We start from the raw sequence: 16,599 nt of genomic DNA, 5'->3' as shown, positions 1-16,599 counted from the left end.
TGTCTAACTCTAATACCATTTGTAACAACTCGAAACTCATTACTAGCAAATATTGTCCGTTTTAGCCCGTTACATATAGCCTTCACAGCTTTAAACACAAATCTATTAGAGAGAAGTTTCTACACTCTTATAAGGAATGGTCGGTAAGAACTCACTAGAACATCTTAAAATATAAAAACTAAAATGAAACAAATTTCAAACCCTTTTAGTGTTATTGGTTTGTCTGCTATTCCTCTCTGGAAAGTAAATTACTCTCTCGATCATTTAATTATATTTCTTGATAAATAAATAAATAAATAGTGAAAGAGTGAGAAAGGAAACACATAAAAGAATCTATGAATGTACAAATGACATACTAACTAATCACCTAGAAAATTGCTACAATATACATCTCATTGATTAGCAAACGGGTTTATCTTTTCACCATACACATCCAACAGATTTGAGAAATGAGCATTGGAGCTATAAAAGAAAATATATGGGAACTGATACACAAAAATAGGCACAAGTGATCAGTCAGAGGGAGCTGGAAGGAAGAGAACCCATCAACATGATATTCTCACCGCCTTTATGATCTTTTGTTGTTTGATTTGATTTTGCAAATAGGGCTGATAGAGATCTCAGAGGCGAAATGGAAGTTGATTTGACGGCTCCATTCTCCTCAGCATCCGTCCTTGGGAGCCTTCCGGTCTCATCATCAACTCTAAGGCGTACCCCACAGTGACATGTTGTGAGCTTTGCAAAGCAACGTTTATGGAATAAAGTTTCACAGGATTCACATCTCTCCATCTCAGTTTCCTGAAGGTTTTAAACAGAAAGGCTCATAGATTCTTGCTTTCAAAGCTAAATAACAAAGCACTTAGATCCGAATGGCACATGTAATGCATCCCCATTGACACGAAGCTATTTTAAAGAAATGTTCGATAAGCGATGACCCAAGACATAAAGTGGTGCTAAAACAAGACATTGCAGTATAAAGTACTCAAATCATAACTAACATAAGCAAATTCAGCGTAGTTCTTTTTTTCTTAAAATATTTGGTTAGATTGGAGGGGGTATTTGTTGAGATGTTTACCTGAAAAGGGAAGATGAGAGACAATGGGGCACTACATGCTTGTCGAGCACCACACGAAACACCAGCATCACAGCATACAAGGCATTTCTCCTCTATGTGCTCCAAGATTTTCCTCGAGAGAGTCTCCAGAAGTGTAGGTAATGCTGCAAGAACAATTTAAGCATACAGCGAAAAGAAAGGTGTTAAGACGGATAAACGGGAATAACCACGAACAAGACATGACACAACACAACACAACACGACACAACAACGTTAAACCAAACCTGGCATAACTAAAGTTAAAAGCTAACCTGCAAATGCTCCTTTAGAAAGATCAACAAGGTCTCTAAGGGCAAAAAAATCATTGCTTTCGACGAGATATCTACGGAATCCAAGTCCTCGGTTAATTGACAAACGAAATGGGCAGCGAACATATGAAATCATATGTCCTATTTTTTTCCTCACACCCATAACATGAAGCAAAGCTGGGACCTTTGAGAAGAGAGAAGGATTAATCGCACTGACACATAGCATGGGCTGCCAAAGAAAGTTCAAGAAGATTTAAGAAATACTCGCTATCATTTAATAGAATTTATACCCAACTAGCCAACCATCAAATCAAGTTTTAAAATATCCAAATGCCGTTGACTATAATAAAATGAACAGTGTGAGTAGCATTTATTGCAGTAGAAAGAAGCAATGAACAAATCATAGCAAATTATATAGCTCCCTCTAGATCATAAATGATTATTTTTGTAGCATAGAAGTCTTCACCCAGCACAACATAACTTTCTGTTCTGCAGTGCAAAGGCTGTACGACAGAGTTTTCCTCTGATGCTCCCATTTAAAACTATGATGATCCCAATTACTCATACTTCCCTATCAACTTTATATGAACTAAAGAGAACTACAAGGACAGTTAGAAATGAATAGATGGAAATTTTTTCTGCATAAAATACCTGATCATGAATGGCATCCAAGTAGGACTTAGCTAGCTGAGAAACTGGGTACCTAGTGAAGTCCCAATGATGTAAAACTCTTGCTGGTATGACTGCCATCTCATTCGTATGGCATGAAGAACAGAACATCTGACAGGTGTAATCACAGATTCGTGGTTTTCCCCATCCAAAACTCTGTACAAAGCCTTTCATCAGAGTTTTCTGATCATCAAAATGTTTGTAACATCCAGCGCACGTATAATGCTGCAGCTCCAGTATTTGCTTCGTAGATTTGTATGATCGAATTTCAACAATAAGTGATATGGAATTCCCTAAAGAGGACAGTTTTTGTGCGTTAGACACACTTGCAATGGCAGATGATTGAGGTACTGCAGTATCTGATGCAGGAGAACTGGAGTTTGATTCTTGAGGCGACAAAAACCAAATTAATGCACTTGGATTTATTGAAGAAAATCTTGAATGAAGAATAGAAGATAGACACTCCTGAATTAAGACACTTCTTTCAGCAATTATATCCGGAGATGCACTCCCAAATAACTTTGTTGATCTATTATCAACAGAGGCCCAGGGAGAGGGTAAACTCCAGCCATGATCAGCAAATGATGATTTCAACAGACAATATAGAGAATAGAAATCTCGGTAGCGGCGTTCAACCTCCCATTGTCTCTTGCCACTCCATACTCTAATTTTGTATACAGTGTACTCCTTCACCCCAACTAGTCTTTCACTGAATGATACATCCCCTCTCTTTTGTCTAGCCCCCATCACTTCAACCCCATCAAATTTCAAGTTATCTGGGTTACCTGGATCAGAACTGTTGGTGCCTGAAATAGATGCAGTTGATCCTCCATCTCTTAATGGTAAAGATGTTAGTGACTGAGGTATCTTATATCTATTAGTAAATCTAGCCCTCGGAGAGTCACGCGATTCAAGTAGTATTTCTTCCATTTCATGAACAACCTCATCATAGAAATCATTTGGCTCAAGTTTTTCCAACTGCAAGTAAATAATAATAATAATAAAAAAAAAAATGCAAGAATGTCAGTGCCACAAGATGGCTATTCATTTCGAAACTAACACTAATTGCACATGTACATTACCATACACTTACAAGAGATGGATGAATGCAGAAACAACAGATATACGATTGCAAAAGAAATATAGAATGAACAGATAAAATAAGTAAAATACATTGGTTTGATGGCTCCTCTTATATTTAACAGTCTCCACTTTTTACCAGTGCACTACGGTCCTTCTATCCTCTCACGCACTAGTACGTGTCTTAAAATGTTTATAAAATATTTCTAAAGATTCATTGGACATAATCTTGCAGCTGAGGGAGAATTTGTGGAACAGAAATGTTTTTTTTTTTTCCATAACTGGGCCGTGATTTAAGATTTTACACAATTGGAGACAATTTTCAAGGCAGGAAAGAAGTGAAGGTTAAAAATAAACCAAGCATCATTAAACAAAGATTCTTATACTGACCTCAACTGGAAAAAGATGATCTTTTGATTCAGGTATTGAAGTGGAATGTATCATATCCTCACAACATTCACTAACATGAGTAGAAAGTTGATTAGTTAAAATATCTCCAAGAGGGTCCAATTTTGCCTTCAAATTTCCAAGTCCTTGGCTATCTAAGCCTTGATTTACCATTCCACAGTTATCCTCGATTTCTAGAGGTTGAGGCTGCCTTATGAAGTTACCATCAACTGCGCACATGTGCTGATTCAACGTAAATTTCTCCCCTCCGGTACCAGCTCCAGTAATATTGGTAACAAGACTTTCACTACTACATGCAGTTTTATCAGCATCTCCGGCTTGATTATTAACAACAAATATATCCTTCGTATCGTGATCTAATTCAACACCGTATGAGGAATCAGCTTCAGTTAAAAAAGTACTCTTTGTGATTTCCTCCAACTCATCAGCAGGCTGGACTTGACAGATGGCCACAGGAATGTCCCTCACTGGAATAATTTCCTTCGGTCGTTCAACAGTTGGCACAATCATACAATCCCCAAAACTACTGGCAACTTTCTTCAGAAAATTTCTGCTAACTTGATCTTCTTTGCTGGCTAAGAGCGGCTTTGTCCCATCGTCTCTCGTTGTTTTGCTACCAACAGGAGCACCATTTACAGCCTGATAAAAGGAATTCATATTGGGCTGTTTCCTTTCCTCAAATGCGTCATCAGTCGAATTCTTAGCGAATCTCTGAGTTTCACACTCAAAATCATTCCAATCATCGGAACCAAAAGCTACAGATGAATTGATAAGCAATGGATTTTCATTCACCATGTCAGTTTCTGGGAGAAAGCGTGCATTATTAAGCAGGAAAGTTTCATCCTTGTGATCACCTTCTGATAAAAAATTATACATTGAATCCTCACTCTCTGAATGCTCATTCTGGGATCTATCATCTCCCATATCCAATTCACTGTCAAATTCTTTCTCAACCGTGCAAGGTAGAAGCCCTTCTTCAAACTTCTGTTCTAATCTCATACCATTCTCAACCGTACTTCCTTCTAAACATCGCACGTGAATTTCTTCGTTTGTTACTTCTCGAAGAACAGTATCCACCCCCGTTTCCAGTTCACTGGCTTCTTTCCCCATAATGAAGCCTTCCTTTACATCTCTGCTGCTCTCGACCTTCACCGATCGATTAGTCACATCTACGCCACTTAATAAATCCGATGTGCTATCAACCTTCCAACACAAAATTTCCCCATCAGCTTCAACTGAATCCATAAGCTCATCCGTTCCATACAAATTCGACCCACTAGACCTATACTTCACACTCGGCTCTTCACAAGTGACTTCATCACGCAGTTCTATCTTTCTATAGCTTAGTACATTTGTATCCAGCGAATTCCTCTCACTCCCTCCACCCAAACTGAAGTTCTCCAGGCCGCCATCATCATAGAACCCAAAGCTCCTCGTATACCCAAATTCAGAATCACAGTCGTTGAATACTGTAATTGTGCTACGCATACTTGGCGTTCCCATTGCCGAGTTCGCGCTGCTATACCTCTCGAACTCGGAATCTCCGCAGGATGAATACCTCGAAGAAACTGGTGAAGCAACAGAGCAACAATCGACATTCTGGATACGCCAATGTGACGACGAATCCAACGGATCGGAAGAGGCGACTTTCAAAAAGGCCTCATAAGGAGCGTCTCCATTGATCATTGGTAACCATTAAAATGAAGAAAAAGAACTATAGACACAAATACGATAACATAGAAAGAACAAAATCTAAAAACTAAAATCCCTACGAAAATTAACAAAGAAAACCCCCGATTAACTGTATCACGCTCGTTAAAATCAAGACTGCCAATACAATTTGAAGCCGAACCTAATATTTGGATGATAATCGCCAATACTGGAATCAAGGGATTCAAGAAAAGTTTGATTCAACTTCGACGAGTGCAAAAGACGATGAAAGATCATCCAAAGAATCGAAATTGAGTGAGGCTTTGGTGCTGGCGGCAAGAGAGGGGTTCCGAATAACGGGAACCGGGAGAGAAGAATTTTTAGTTTTGTAAGGTCGGATACGTCGCTCAGAAAATACAGCTTTTTTTTTTCTTCTTTTCTTTTCTTTTCGGGGCTGTTCAAAAATAAAAATAAAATAAAATAAAAATAGAATAGCCGAGTGGAGACAAAATAGTCCTGGTCAACGGTTTTTTCCTCCAATGTTGTGGATAGGGGTGTTGAAAAGACCGGTGAGATCCGATCAAACTTTTCATATAAATGAGTTGGTTCATGTTTTATTCTAGAATTAGTTTGGAATTAATCCAATTAGAATTTATATTAAAATTTTAAAAATATTTTTTCTAGAATATAATTATAATACATATATGTATTAAAATTTTATTTAATTCTACAAAAATTTTAATTATTTATGCTTCAACAACTTTATTTAAAAAAAGAAATTAAATCAAATGTAATTTAAATAAATAAATAAAATTAAGTTGCAAATTTTAATTTAATGTATAAAATAAACTCATATAAATAGGAGGCACAATTTTTGTATCACAAAAATTTAGTTTTAATTTCCACATATTAATTAAAAGTACAAAATATTATGAACATATATTAATTAAAATATAGTTTTAATTTCCGTCTCAATAAACTAATACTACCATAACCTTAAGTCTTTGGTATTAAAAAATGTTTATTAAAAAAAAAAAACTCTCTATAAATCTTAGGTTCATCAATATATCATTCGAAATCGAGCCAAAATACATGTGTTCATTGTATGTGTAACAAAGGAAATTAAGGACGGTTCAATTTAATTTCGAGCTTGAACTCTTTCTCCATCCCTACTAAAATCTCCATAAAAGGGAAAAGAACAATGTCTAACTTCTACACCAGAAACGTGTACGAGATATAAAATCGCTCGTAAACATATTAAAAGTACTTGCAAGATTATTGGAAGAATTCTTCAATATTGATCACAATAAGATTTTAACTATCAAGGAAACCAACATGAGTCCCGTAAGAATTAAACACGTGCCATAAAGCATCATCAAGTAACATGAGTGACCTCATATGTCAGTTTCTGGAATCCATATCCGGAGAAGCCGATCATAAAACGAACAAGTTGCAACAGCGTACCTTTTCCTTTTGTCTTCATGAGACGAATCTCCTCTTTGCCAGTCAGCTCCGTAAGCAAGAGAGCTGTGCTTGTCATAAGTTTCAACCACTTCTGCAGTATCATCGTCTTTGACTCTAACAATTGCAAATCCATTGTGCATACAAGCCGCCAGAACAACGTCAAAAACTGAAGGGTGGGGCTTGATTCTCCAAACGCCGCCGCCCAAGCAAATTGAAGTTTCATTTGTGGGCTTTGAGATTGATCTTATGTCCCATACTCTCAGGTGCTCGTCGTAGCTGCCAGTGAGCAGTTTGTAAGGGTCATTGGGGCATTTGGCGATGCAACAAACACCCATTTTGTGAGCTTTGGTGTTGTGAAATGCTTTGGTGGGAGTGTCTCGCAAATCCCAACAGCTGAATTTGCAGTCATCTGAGCCAGTATATACTAAATGAGGTTGGTGAGTGTCAAAAGATGTTGCCCAGAGCTCAAATTCGTGAGCTTCCCATTGGTTTTGGACTTCCAAATGGGACTCTCCTGCAGAGAGTATTGAGATGGAACCATCTGAATGCCCCACAGAGATGGACGTGGCCGAAGGGTTCCAGTCCAGGCAAAGACACATAGAGGAAGAGATTTTGCTGCCACATCTCTCTTTTAAATATTGTCCTGTGCTACGGTGAAAAGATAGATACCAACTTAAACATAACTAAACCGGTTAACGAGACGTTCAAATTGTCTCACCACCCATGTTGAACTAAAAAAAACAAGAAGAATAAATAAATAAATATGTTGGAAAGAAAACCAATAAAAACTTCAAATTTTTGGTAAAAGAGGCGAAAACTTGGAAGCTTTCTACTTCCACCTAAAGTTGAAAGTCACGTAATCATGCAAATTGAAAGGGTAGAATCGAGAATGAAAGAGAAACAAATCTAATCTACATACATAATCGTTAACGTGTAGTGGCAAGGATTTTCTTCAACTAAACGATACCCATAACTTAAGAACTCTCTTTGCCAAGTTGGGTGTAAGAAAACGGGACTAGGTTTAGTTAGTGTAGAAACCATAACCCATTTCCTTCATAGACTCTTTCCTAGAACCCCATGAGAATTAATACCCATCTTGCAGTTAATACTTGATGAAACTTCATGAGCTCACGAAGTCACGAACCACTTAAAACACTCATTAAGAAGTCCAACAATCTAGCTATATTAATACGCAACAATCGAGGGTATGATTACAAATATTCTAAAATAATCTTCACGGGGCAACAAGGAGGTTTAGATGCATGGTAAGGCTTGAAAGTCTATGTTATACTTAATTCAATCTCAAATAGCATATAGAATCTATCACATTTAGCATCTTCATCCCACGTGTTTCCAGAAAGTAAGACAGAAAAAGCTTCTCGTTTCCATACCTTCTCCACCATTTGAAGAGTGCTCGAGGGCATGAACTCTGATACAACCATCAGCATCCGCTTGAGCAAGCAGAGGACTAGCGGTTGGACCAACAGGGCTCCACTTTATATCAAAGATCCCAGCCGTGTCCACGCGATGAAGCAGCTCCAAAGAGCAATTATCCGCATTGACATTGAAGATTGATAGGCTTCCAGATCGACTGGGCTGATCACCCTCTAGTAGTGTATAAGTGGAAGCCGCAAGAACATTACTAAATGAACTGTGCGGGCAAAATTCCACTGCGTCGGCATTGCCGTCTAGAGTACAGTGAGCAACGTCCATTCCTGAATCGCAATACAAAGTTTTGTTAGGAGAAAAACTACTCATTCCCAGTGAGGAATTTCGTCGAACACCTCCTGTGCCAGAACCAAAAAAAAAAAAAAAACACACTACACGACCTAAGCTTCAAGAAACGCAATCTAAAGTCATACAAGATTAAAACAGAAGAGCAAAGCTAGACGAAATCGAAGTAGCGCTCTTTTTCTTTCTGGGATTGATGGAAAAAAACGCAGCTCAAGTGGAGCGAGCATCCAAAATTTTCGCTACAGCTTACTGGTTCATCTTGTTCGGCCTCTAACATCAAACAACCTTTCTGAAGGTGAAATGTAACATGGGCCAGGATCTTGTGATTCGATGCTCGTATCGTAAAGCCCTAATAAAGGTCCGCTCCAATAAGAACATGGGCTGAATCTCTTTTGATGGATCATATCTGTTGGGCTAAATTATAAAAACTAATCTCTTAATTTTTAAATTATTTCAAAAAAATATTATATTCTCATTAATCTTTACCTTTTTATAAATACCTCAAAAATAACTTTATAATATTAACCAAATAAAAAGTTGGACATATTTAAATATTATTCTTTCACACTTGATGAAAATAATCATCATAATGTCTATTTTTCATCTAAAAATTTAATGAATTTATAATATAAGAATAATTTTGAAATATTTATAAAAATTCAAACAATAATATTGCAACTTCTAAAATAATAAAAGTAATTTTAAAATAAGAACCAAAAATCTTAATTTATTTTTAATAAATAATTTAGCTTATAAGTTAAAGTGACAAATTATTAATTTATAAATCAAATTAGCCATATTTTGACAATTATACCCTTCCAATTCTGTACTGCAATTAGTATTTAACCTTTTTTTAATTCAGAATAAAGGAGGAACTAAAGATTTTTAAAAATAATCTCCGGCCGTTTATTTATTTATTTAAGTCTTAAATTATGAATAGTTTGGGGGCATTTAAATTTTTATTAGTTATTAAATAGTTTGAATTTAAATTTATAATAAAATGGAAAGAAAGGAGGGTACATGCCACTATAGCTCATCTGGTAAATGCCAATATAAAACATGGTCACGTCAAATCATCTTAATGAAGTTGTAAAATTTGGTACAACAAAACAAAAAGAGTAGCTAAAGATTAAATCATCCCGTGTAGTCAATTTAATTTGAATGACAAAATTGTTGATGGTGAGAAAACAGAGGATTTAGAACACGGGGTAGGCGTTCAAATCCACGAATGTTGCTATCGAGTTCTTAATTTCTTTATCAAAACATATCTTAGTGGATTTCAAGTCGACATAGATTGTTATGAAGACGAATTAGTTATAAAATCTTATATACAAAAAAATTATCAAGTATGAAAATATCAAGCCATCGATTTCATGAGGCATCAAAGGTGAGTTGTGAACGAAACGTTTTTTATAAGGACGTGAAAACCTTTACATAGTAGATGTGTTTTAAAACCGTGAAGCTATCGGCGATGTGTAACGAGCCAAATTGAACGATATCTGCTAACGGTGAGTTTGTACTATTATAGTCTGACTTTATGCACTCTAAAATTTAAGATAGCATTAAGTGCTAGTTGCACTCTAAAACTCAAATTAACATAGCAATGCTGATCTTAAGCTAGAATTATGCGGTAAGTGTGAGCCAGTATCTAGGCAAGCGAGAGTGATGTTTTTTTTTTTTTTTTTTTTTTTTTTTTTTTTTTTTTTTTTACCGTGGAGTGTTGTCAAGCATTTGTCGTACTTTTAATAATTCGTATTCATTGAACAACGGTTAATGTGTCAATGTCGTCCTTATATTAAAGTTGATTATATGGTCGAGCTTGAGTGTCTAAGTTGGGACACAAATACGTCTCTTTCAATGACACAAGTACATCGTATTAATTATCGAGTATTATTTATTAGTAATTTGCAACTTGCCACATCACACACGGATACATACATATTTGATCCATAATAATTAAATTTGTTAATATAAAATTAATATAGGAACATTGGAAAAAAATCAGAGTAAATGTGTAACTCTTGAATTGTATGGATTGGTGGAGAAAGAAACTCAAAATTCATAATAAAATTACGAAATTTTAAAATACGAAAATCCAGTGAAAATTAAATTCGGGGACCATGCTCAAATTTTTGCACTTAATTAAAAATATACTGAAAGTAAAATTCCTAAGGTAAAATTTTCCTATGGTTTAATCTCCAAGTAATTACTTTTCTAGAGTTTTGAGCTAATGATTAATTTGAATTCCCGTAATTATTTTTTGGCCCTCGCACGTGCAAGGAGATTCCATACTCGTACTTTGGCATAATTTTTCTAAAATAGAAATGTTTTTATTTATTTATTTTCAAAGAAAATCATAATGTTTCTTTTGTTTACCATTTTTATTTTGTCATAGCTACGGAAAATAAAATAGCTATAATAATAATAATTCACGACTTTAATTTAGTTCATATGTTTATAAAGTTATATAAGTTTGAATATATTTAATTCAATTTTACAGAAATGCCCCTAAGAAAACCTGAAGTACATAACATTTCTTAAAAATAGTTATAAATATAACATATTTTAAAAATTTATAAGTTAATAATTAACTTATATATATATATATATATATTATAACGAAAAATGCAAATAAAGTGAAAATTCGAACTTTAACTTAGAAAAAGAAATAAAAAAAAGATATTTTTCATCATGAATTTAAAAAGGTTTGTTTTTTTTATATTTATATTCTATAACATTATATTTAAACTATATTAGGCGGGTATCAATTAAACATATATAAAAAAAATAATAACTGTTGTTACAATATTTGGGTGGCATTTGTTCCTTAATAATGATAATAATAGTAATAATAATAATAAATTTATGAAAAGGTACAAATTAGCAGTAGCCTACTAGCCCTGAGGTAGCCTGCCGAGTGCTGATCCTTGTTTGTACGCTTAACTTCGCGCTTTCCAAAGGCCACTTACAGTCCCACTCCCACTAGCTGTCACACTCGATCGCTCCCAGTTCCATTCAATAGCCTACGCCTTACCTCTCCCTCTGCGCCTCTAAATAATTCTTCCATTGTTATCTCTCTCCGTCGTAAACCATGGCGGATCTTTACGGACTCCATCCTCTCGCGGACTACTCCTACGAGTCCTCTTCAGCGGCTCCGTTGGACAACCTCCTCGTTCCGGTTAATTATCAGGCCTATTCTACTGCTTCTTCAGATTATTCTCATCCGCTTCAGGTTTTTGGATCGGGACACGTACCGTCGGTGTCGTCGGGGGACTACGATGCCGCTTTAGTGGCGGTTGTTTCCGAGGAGGAGTCTGCGGGTGCAATTAGAGAGAAAATTGCTTCTCATCCTCTTTACCCTAGACTTGTCGATGCGTTTGTTGACTGCCAAAAGGTGGTTTTCTACTCTAAGCTTTTAAGGCCGCGACGTTCTAAACTTTGAAAGAAATAATGCGATACTCACGGTTGGATGTTGAGGAATGAAGAAAGATTCTTAAGAAATTTGTATGAGTGAGTAATTCTTTACGCCGTCGAAAAACTCGATACAGACTTGTTAACTCTTACGAAATTAATTCAAAGACGGCATAGTACATGTCAAACTAGTTCAGTAGTTTTTAAATTAATCGTTTACATGTTGAGTGATGAAATTGTGCGAATCTGTTCCTCTTGTATGCTGGAAGTCTAGAGTAACTCTTCTGGCCTTTTCGTGATATTTTTTTGATATTCAATCGGATTTCAGTTAAGGAGAAAAATGAACGAAAGCCGAAGATATTGGTCGGAAGAACAGTTCCGAATCTATCTATATTCTGCTAGCTACAGTTTGTTTCACTGTTCAGTTAGGGTTTACTCCGAGTTGCCTTCTTCAGGTGTAGATTCGTTAGTATTATGTCTCGATTGTTGCATTATTCTCATTTCATGTTTGTGGTCTTGTAGATCGGTGCACCGCCGGAGGTCGCTAATATCCTAGGCAGAAGCCTTCGAGGAAGTGATATCGGCGAAAGAACTTCCAGCGTTTCAACTCGCTTGGGTGCCGATCCCGAGCTCGATGAGTTCATGGTGTTTGCTTTGCTTGCCGTTTTATTTTTCAGTTTTCTTTCTTAATTACACAGAACGTATCCCCAATAACATTGTACACGATTTTTTCGCCCTTCTTTCTTGGACAAAAAATAAAGAATGACCTAAATTTTCCTGTCGCTTATATTTTGACTAGTTTAGTCGGCACCTTGGATTAGGAAACATACTGCGGGATACTGGCGAAGTACAAGCTGGATCTCTCCCTGCCCTTTGTTGAAGCATCTTCCTTCCTCAACAACATGGAAACGCAGTTAAACAGGCTATGTAACGGCACCACCAGAGGCTACGTTTCCGGTTCGTCATTCTCTCTCTATCATACACACACCATAATTGCAAAGTGGTATTGCTTACTGTATAATCTGAAATGTTTTTTTTCCTTAATAATTCCGACAATTACGAAGTGGTAGATTCAACCCTCGACTATTAGCTAAACCTATATTGGCATTACCTTATGAAAGAAAATGCTGCATTTATAAGCATTTATTATAGTTGGATGCAGTAACGGTGCCCCATCCAAAATTCAGAAATTAGTAGTAGTTATCATCGCTTACTGCCATTTTCATGACTAGTCCAAACATATCTTACTGCCATTTTCACTGCCACATTTCTAATATTTGACATACAAGTTCTAGGCTCCTAGCTGTTCTTGTTGCTCCTAGACTAGGCTCCTAACTTGTGGATTCTATATAGAATTGGGGACTTCGATTATTTGGTCATTACGCTGCTTTCCTGTTTTCCATTATTGGCGTTGTGTGTGTGTAGGGGGTTGTTAATCCAGCGTTTGCACAGTACTGTTTGCAGAAATCACATCAATTCTTTGTTGCACTTATTGACTGTATTACATGCTTTGCTTTTTGCATGCCACATATGGCAATTGGTCTATTTCTTCAGCCCGTGAAAACAGGCTAAAGGACTTTTTTAGCAATATGTGCACGTATATTTTAATTTTGTTTTGAGATTGAAGTTGGATAACTTAAGGATTCAGTCCAAGTTTGTATAAGCATCGGCAATGCCATAAAGTAACATTCCCAGTTTAAAGATTTTTGAAGAGCAACTTTTTAGTTTGTCCATCTTTAGCTATGTTAAATATTAGGAATTGGGACGACGGGGTGTAGCTGATATTAGGTTTGGTCTCAAGTCCAAATGGTGGAAGGGTCATGTTTCTTCAGGTTAAAGTTCATGAGCGGGAAAATGAGAGAACTGCAGTTTAGGCGTTCCTTTGCTGCAGACCTGGGAACCGCAAATTAATTCAAAATTATCTCCTGCTCTTTTCGAGATTTTTATTTTATGAATATTCGCTACTCTTTCACTTTATTGTTTAAATATTAAAATAGCATGAGCAAGTAAATGGATAGGCAGCTTTTCACATTATTGGGCTAGTTTTTATAGCATTGCCTGCTGGAATAAGGATTTCTCAGTCTGAATTTCTTATGAGTCATTGAACGTCACGCATTATAGCTTCCTCTGAGTTAGGTTGGACTGGGGGGTGCGAGACTTGCGGGGTAAACAACTTCTGTTTCCAGTTTTTTAATTTTGGCATGGTGTATAGCGATAAATGTTTCACAGTAACCCAATTCACTGACTGGGATTCGACATAACGAACTCAGAATACCTTCTCGCATCTGTGTCACGTCAGTGTCCACTGCGCTTTGCAGTTTTGGCTTTCTTTCAGTCGATACATCGCATCCATTTCGAAAGAGTCATATTTGAACTGGTGCGTGGGGATTAGTGGACCCCACTACTTGTATGGGATTATCACTAGCCCATTTACTTGTTCCCCGCGCCCAATCTTTTCCTTTTTTTCTTTTATGGGAAAAGCCTAGATTTCTTCTTTACTCTGCTTCTCTGCCCAGGTTTATTAAATCCAAGTTTAGTATTCTTAAAATAAAAATAAATAATAAATAATAAATTTTTATTATAATTAAATCCTAGTTCAAGGCGTTGAACTCGTGTCCCAAATCCCCTGAAAAGGTTACTAAGAAAATCACGCCTTACTGGGTTAAATAAATCTTAGTTTTTATTTAAATATTTTCTGGGAGAAATTTTTATTTGAATATTTGATCAGTTATTTCATCGTTATATTTAAAACATATTATCATGATTAACAATTGGTTAAACTATGAAAAATATTCTGCTATTCTTTTAAAAAATTGCATTAACCTTTTTATAAGAGTTTCAAAAATATCATTAGAATAGGAATCTTTTAGAGTGTTGGACCTAAAATTGCCTTGGTGGTGATAGAAAAATTGGGGTGACTTGGACATTTGTCTAGATTAAGTTTGAAAGAAGGGATGTCTAGACACTCTGTCTAATATTCTAAAGGTTTTATTTCTCAAAAGGTCTTATGTTTAGGTCAAAGAGATATTACAACTTATGCTTGTATAAGCGTATGTTTAAACATGTCAGAATTATGAGGTATTTTTTTAATATATAATTTAGCCGAAACTACTTTTTTTTGGACATGATGAACGTAGAGTTTTAAGTTATAGAAATATATTTTCTTGAATATTATTATTGCGATTATAGCAGGAGTCATGATAGATTGGTGTTTCCCGTTTATGATATCAGATGAAGCTGCTGCTGGTTCATCAGAAGAGGATGTAAGTGCCGGAGAAGTAGAATTGCAGGACTCTCTGTGGGCGAATGAAGATCGTGAGCTGAAGGATCGACTCCTACGCAAGTATGGTGGTTATCTTAGTAGCTTAAAGCAAGAATTTTCAAAAACTAAAAAGAAGGTAAAACTACCAAAAGAATCCAGACAGATCCTGCTTGACTGGTGGAACGTCCATTGCAAATGGCCTTACCCCACTGTAAGCTCTTGCTTTTTATGTGATGTATGAAATTTTACATGATATCTTCATCTCTCATTTTCCTGAGAAAAAAATTAAGTTAAAGGTAGATAGTATGCGCCAATGTTGAAAGGAAAATAACAAGCAAATAATTAATATGTTTACTGAATGATAAATTTATGTGTTGTATTTGGGCAGCAATCTGGTTATTCTCCTGATACAGCTCTCTCTCTCTCCCTCTCTCCCTCTCTCCCTCTCTCCCTCTCTCCCTCTCTAAGCTTCTTTGATAACTGAAAATGGTTGGCATACTTTGGTGCAGGAGATGGACAAAATTGAGTTGGCGGAGTCGACAGGGCTTGACCCTAAACAAATTAACAACTGGTTCATAAACCAGAGAAAACGGCATTGGAAAGCATCAGAGAATATGCAATTTGGTGATGTGCATGGGGTGTTTACGGCGGACCCCTTGTGATGGATGAATGAGCCTTTTTCATTGGTAACTTCACGTGTACGTGTATTTCTCTTGAACACTACCAAATTTTAACATATCAACTGTTGTGTAATCATTTTAATGAAGATGTTTATAGCTCTACGTGGGACAGTACAGTTGATTATAATGAATAATCCTCATGTCTAGTTCACTAATAGTCCGCCCTATAATCTCCCCTAACTACTTACTCATTTGATATCTCCAGGTACAGATGTAACTTAACCGTTAATATATATATATATATTTAAACAGTTAGAGATTGGAAGTAGATTTGAGTGTATGGGTTCATAAATTAGATTGTTAAAGTTGTTACAAGAATATGATTTTGTTAATTTTGTATAACTACACGACATCAAATTTTGTAGCTTTCCCTACTTGCAGAATTCAGATCCTCAAGGCTTTCAACTCCGAATTACAAAAATACAAATTTACCAAAAAAATTTTACTGTAAGAGCTAAGTTATATATTTTCTCTGAATTACTTTATTTTTCTATTATTTTCATTTTTTGAATTTTTGTTCAAATTCTAATCAGGGGCTTTTGAAAGTTCCAAGTGTTCCATGGATTAAAACGGACTTAGGATGATATTAATTCACAAATAATTATTTAAACTTGTTCTATTCTAAGAAAATATTATATATGTATATATATATTCTTAAAATTTGAAATTAAATGTAAAAATGTATAAATTTGAATTTTATTGCGAAGTGCTTTTTTAATTTGTATTCTTAAATAATTCTATTACAGAAATGCGGTAAGCAAGTGTTCGCGGGCAATGGACTGTGATGTCCTTCATGGGCCTTAAAAAGGCCCTTTCTTTTATTAGAGAACCCAACGACCGTTAATTAATAGATCAAGATGACATATTTGGCAGTTTCTG

The 16,599-nt window shown here is 35.8% G+C and overlaps 3 protein-coding genes across 4 annotated transcripts; 1 reads left to right on the top strand and 2 right to left on the bottom strand.

Annotated features, from left to right (window-relative positions):
• Positions 1-306: 306 nt before the first annotated feature.
• Positions 307-5,593, bottom strand: LOC111435249. The gene is made up of 5 exons (XM_023072674.1): positions 3,502-5,593; positions 2,014-3,009; positions 1,366-1,591; positions 1,076-1,218; positions 307-798 (listed from the first exon to the last, which is right to left on the bottom strand). The coding sequence occupies exons 1-5, from the start codon at positions 5,203-5,205 to the stop codon at positions 517-519; spliced, it is 3,351 nt and encodes a 1,116-aa protein (XP_022928442.1). The 5' UTR covers positions 5,206-5,593; the 3' UTR covers positions 307-516.
• A 696-nt stretch (positions 5,594-6,289) lies between these two features.
• On the bottom strand, positions 6,290-8,675 carry LOC111435275 (diphthine methyltransferase). The gene is made up of 2 exons (XM_023072712.1): positions 8,025-8,675; positions 6,290-7,276 (listed from the first exon to the last, which is right to left on the bottom strand). The coding sequence occupies exons 1-2, from the start codon at positions 8,389-8,391 to the stop codon at positions 6,564-6,566; spliced, it is 1,080 nt and encodes a 359-aa protein (XP_022928480.1). The 5' UTR covers positions 8,392-8,675; the 3' UTR covers positions 6,290-6,563.
• Positions 8,676-11,299: 2,624 nt separating this feature from the next.
• Positions 11,300-15,871, top strand: LOC111435282 (homeobox protein knotted-1-like 6). 2 transcript variants are annotated; one of them, XM_023072725.1, is made up of 6 exons: positions 11,300-11,377; positions 11,411-11,761; positions 12,301-12,423; positions 12,600-12,735; positions 15,010-15,251; positions 15,550-15,871. In XM_023072725.1, exons 2-6 carry the CDS (start codon positions 11,459-11,461, stop codon positions 15,700-15,702), a joined length of 957 nt encoding a protein of 318 aa, XP_022928493.1. In that variant the 5' UTR covers positions 11,300-11,377; positions 11,411-11,458; the 3' UTR covers positions 15,703-15,871. The 2 variants fall into 2 exon arrangements, with proteins under 2 accessions (XP_022928493.1, XP_022928502.1); XM_023072734.1 differs by having other exon boundaries at positions 11,353-11,761.
• The last annotated feature ends 728 nt before the right edge of the window (positions 15,872-16,599 follow it).

Source organism: Cucurbita moschata, unplaced genomic scaffold (genome assembly GCF_002738365.1).
Source record: "Cucurbita moschata cultivar Rifu unplaced genomic scaffold, Cmos_1.0 Cmo_Scf00003, whole genome shotgun sequence".
Lineage (NCBI taxonomy): Eukaryota > Viridiplantae > Streptophyta > Magnoliopsida > Cucurbitales > Cucurbitaceae > Cucurbita > Cucurbita moschata.
The sequence above is the reverse complement of the archived record's forward strand: the minus strand, read 5'-3'. Positions and strand labels throughout refer to the sequence as shown.

Excerpts from the sequence above, each read along its gene's own strand:
- LOC111435249 (XM_023072674.1), bottom strand. The coding sequence starts at position 5,205 with ATGATCAATGGAGACGCTCCTTATGAGGCCTTTTTGAAAGTCGCCTCT. Across the intron at positions 1,592-2,013 it reads TGGATGCCATTCATGATCAG|CCCATGCTATGTGTCAGTGC; the intron begins GTATTTTATGCA and ends TTTCTTTGGCAG. Across the intron at positions 1,219-1,365 it reads TTCTAAAGGAGCATTTGCAG|CATTACCTACACTTCTGGAG; the intron begins GTTAGCTTTTAA and ends TTGTTCTTGCAG.
- LOC111435275 (XM_023072712.1), bottom strand. The coding sequence starts at position 8,391 with ATGAGTAGTTTTTCTCCTAACAAAACTTTGTATTGCGATTCAGGAATG. Across the intron at positions 7,277-8,024 it reads CTCTTCAAATGGTGGAGAAG|GACAATATTTAAAAGAGAGA; the intron begins GTATGGAAACGA and ends ACCGTAGCACAG.
- LOC111435282 (XM_023072725.1), top strand. The coding sequence starts at position 11,459 with ATGGCGGATCTTTACGGACTCCATCCTCTCGCGGACTACTCCTACGAG. Across the intron at positions 11,762-12,300 it reads CGTTTGTTGACTGCCAAAAG|ATCGGTGCACCGCCGGAGGT; the intron begins GTGGTTTTCTAC and ends GTGGTCTTGTAG. Across the intron at positions 12,424-12,599 it reads CCGAGCTCGATGAGTTCATG|GAAACATACTGCGGGATACT; the intron begins GTGTTTGCTTTG and ends ACCTTGGATTAG.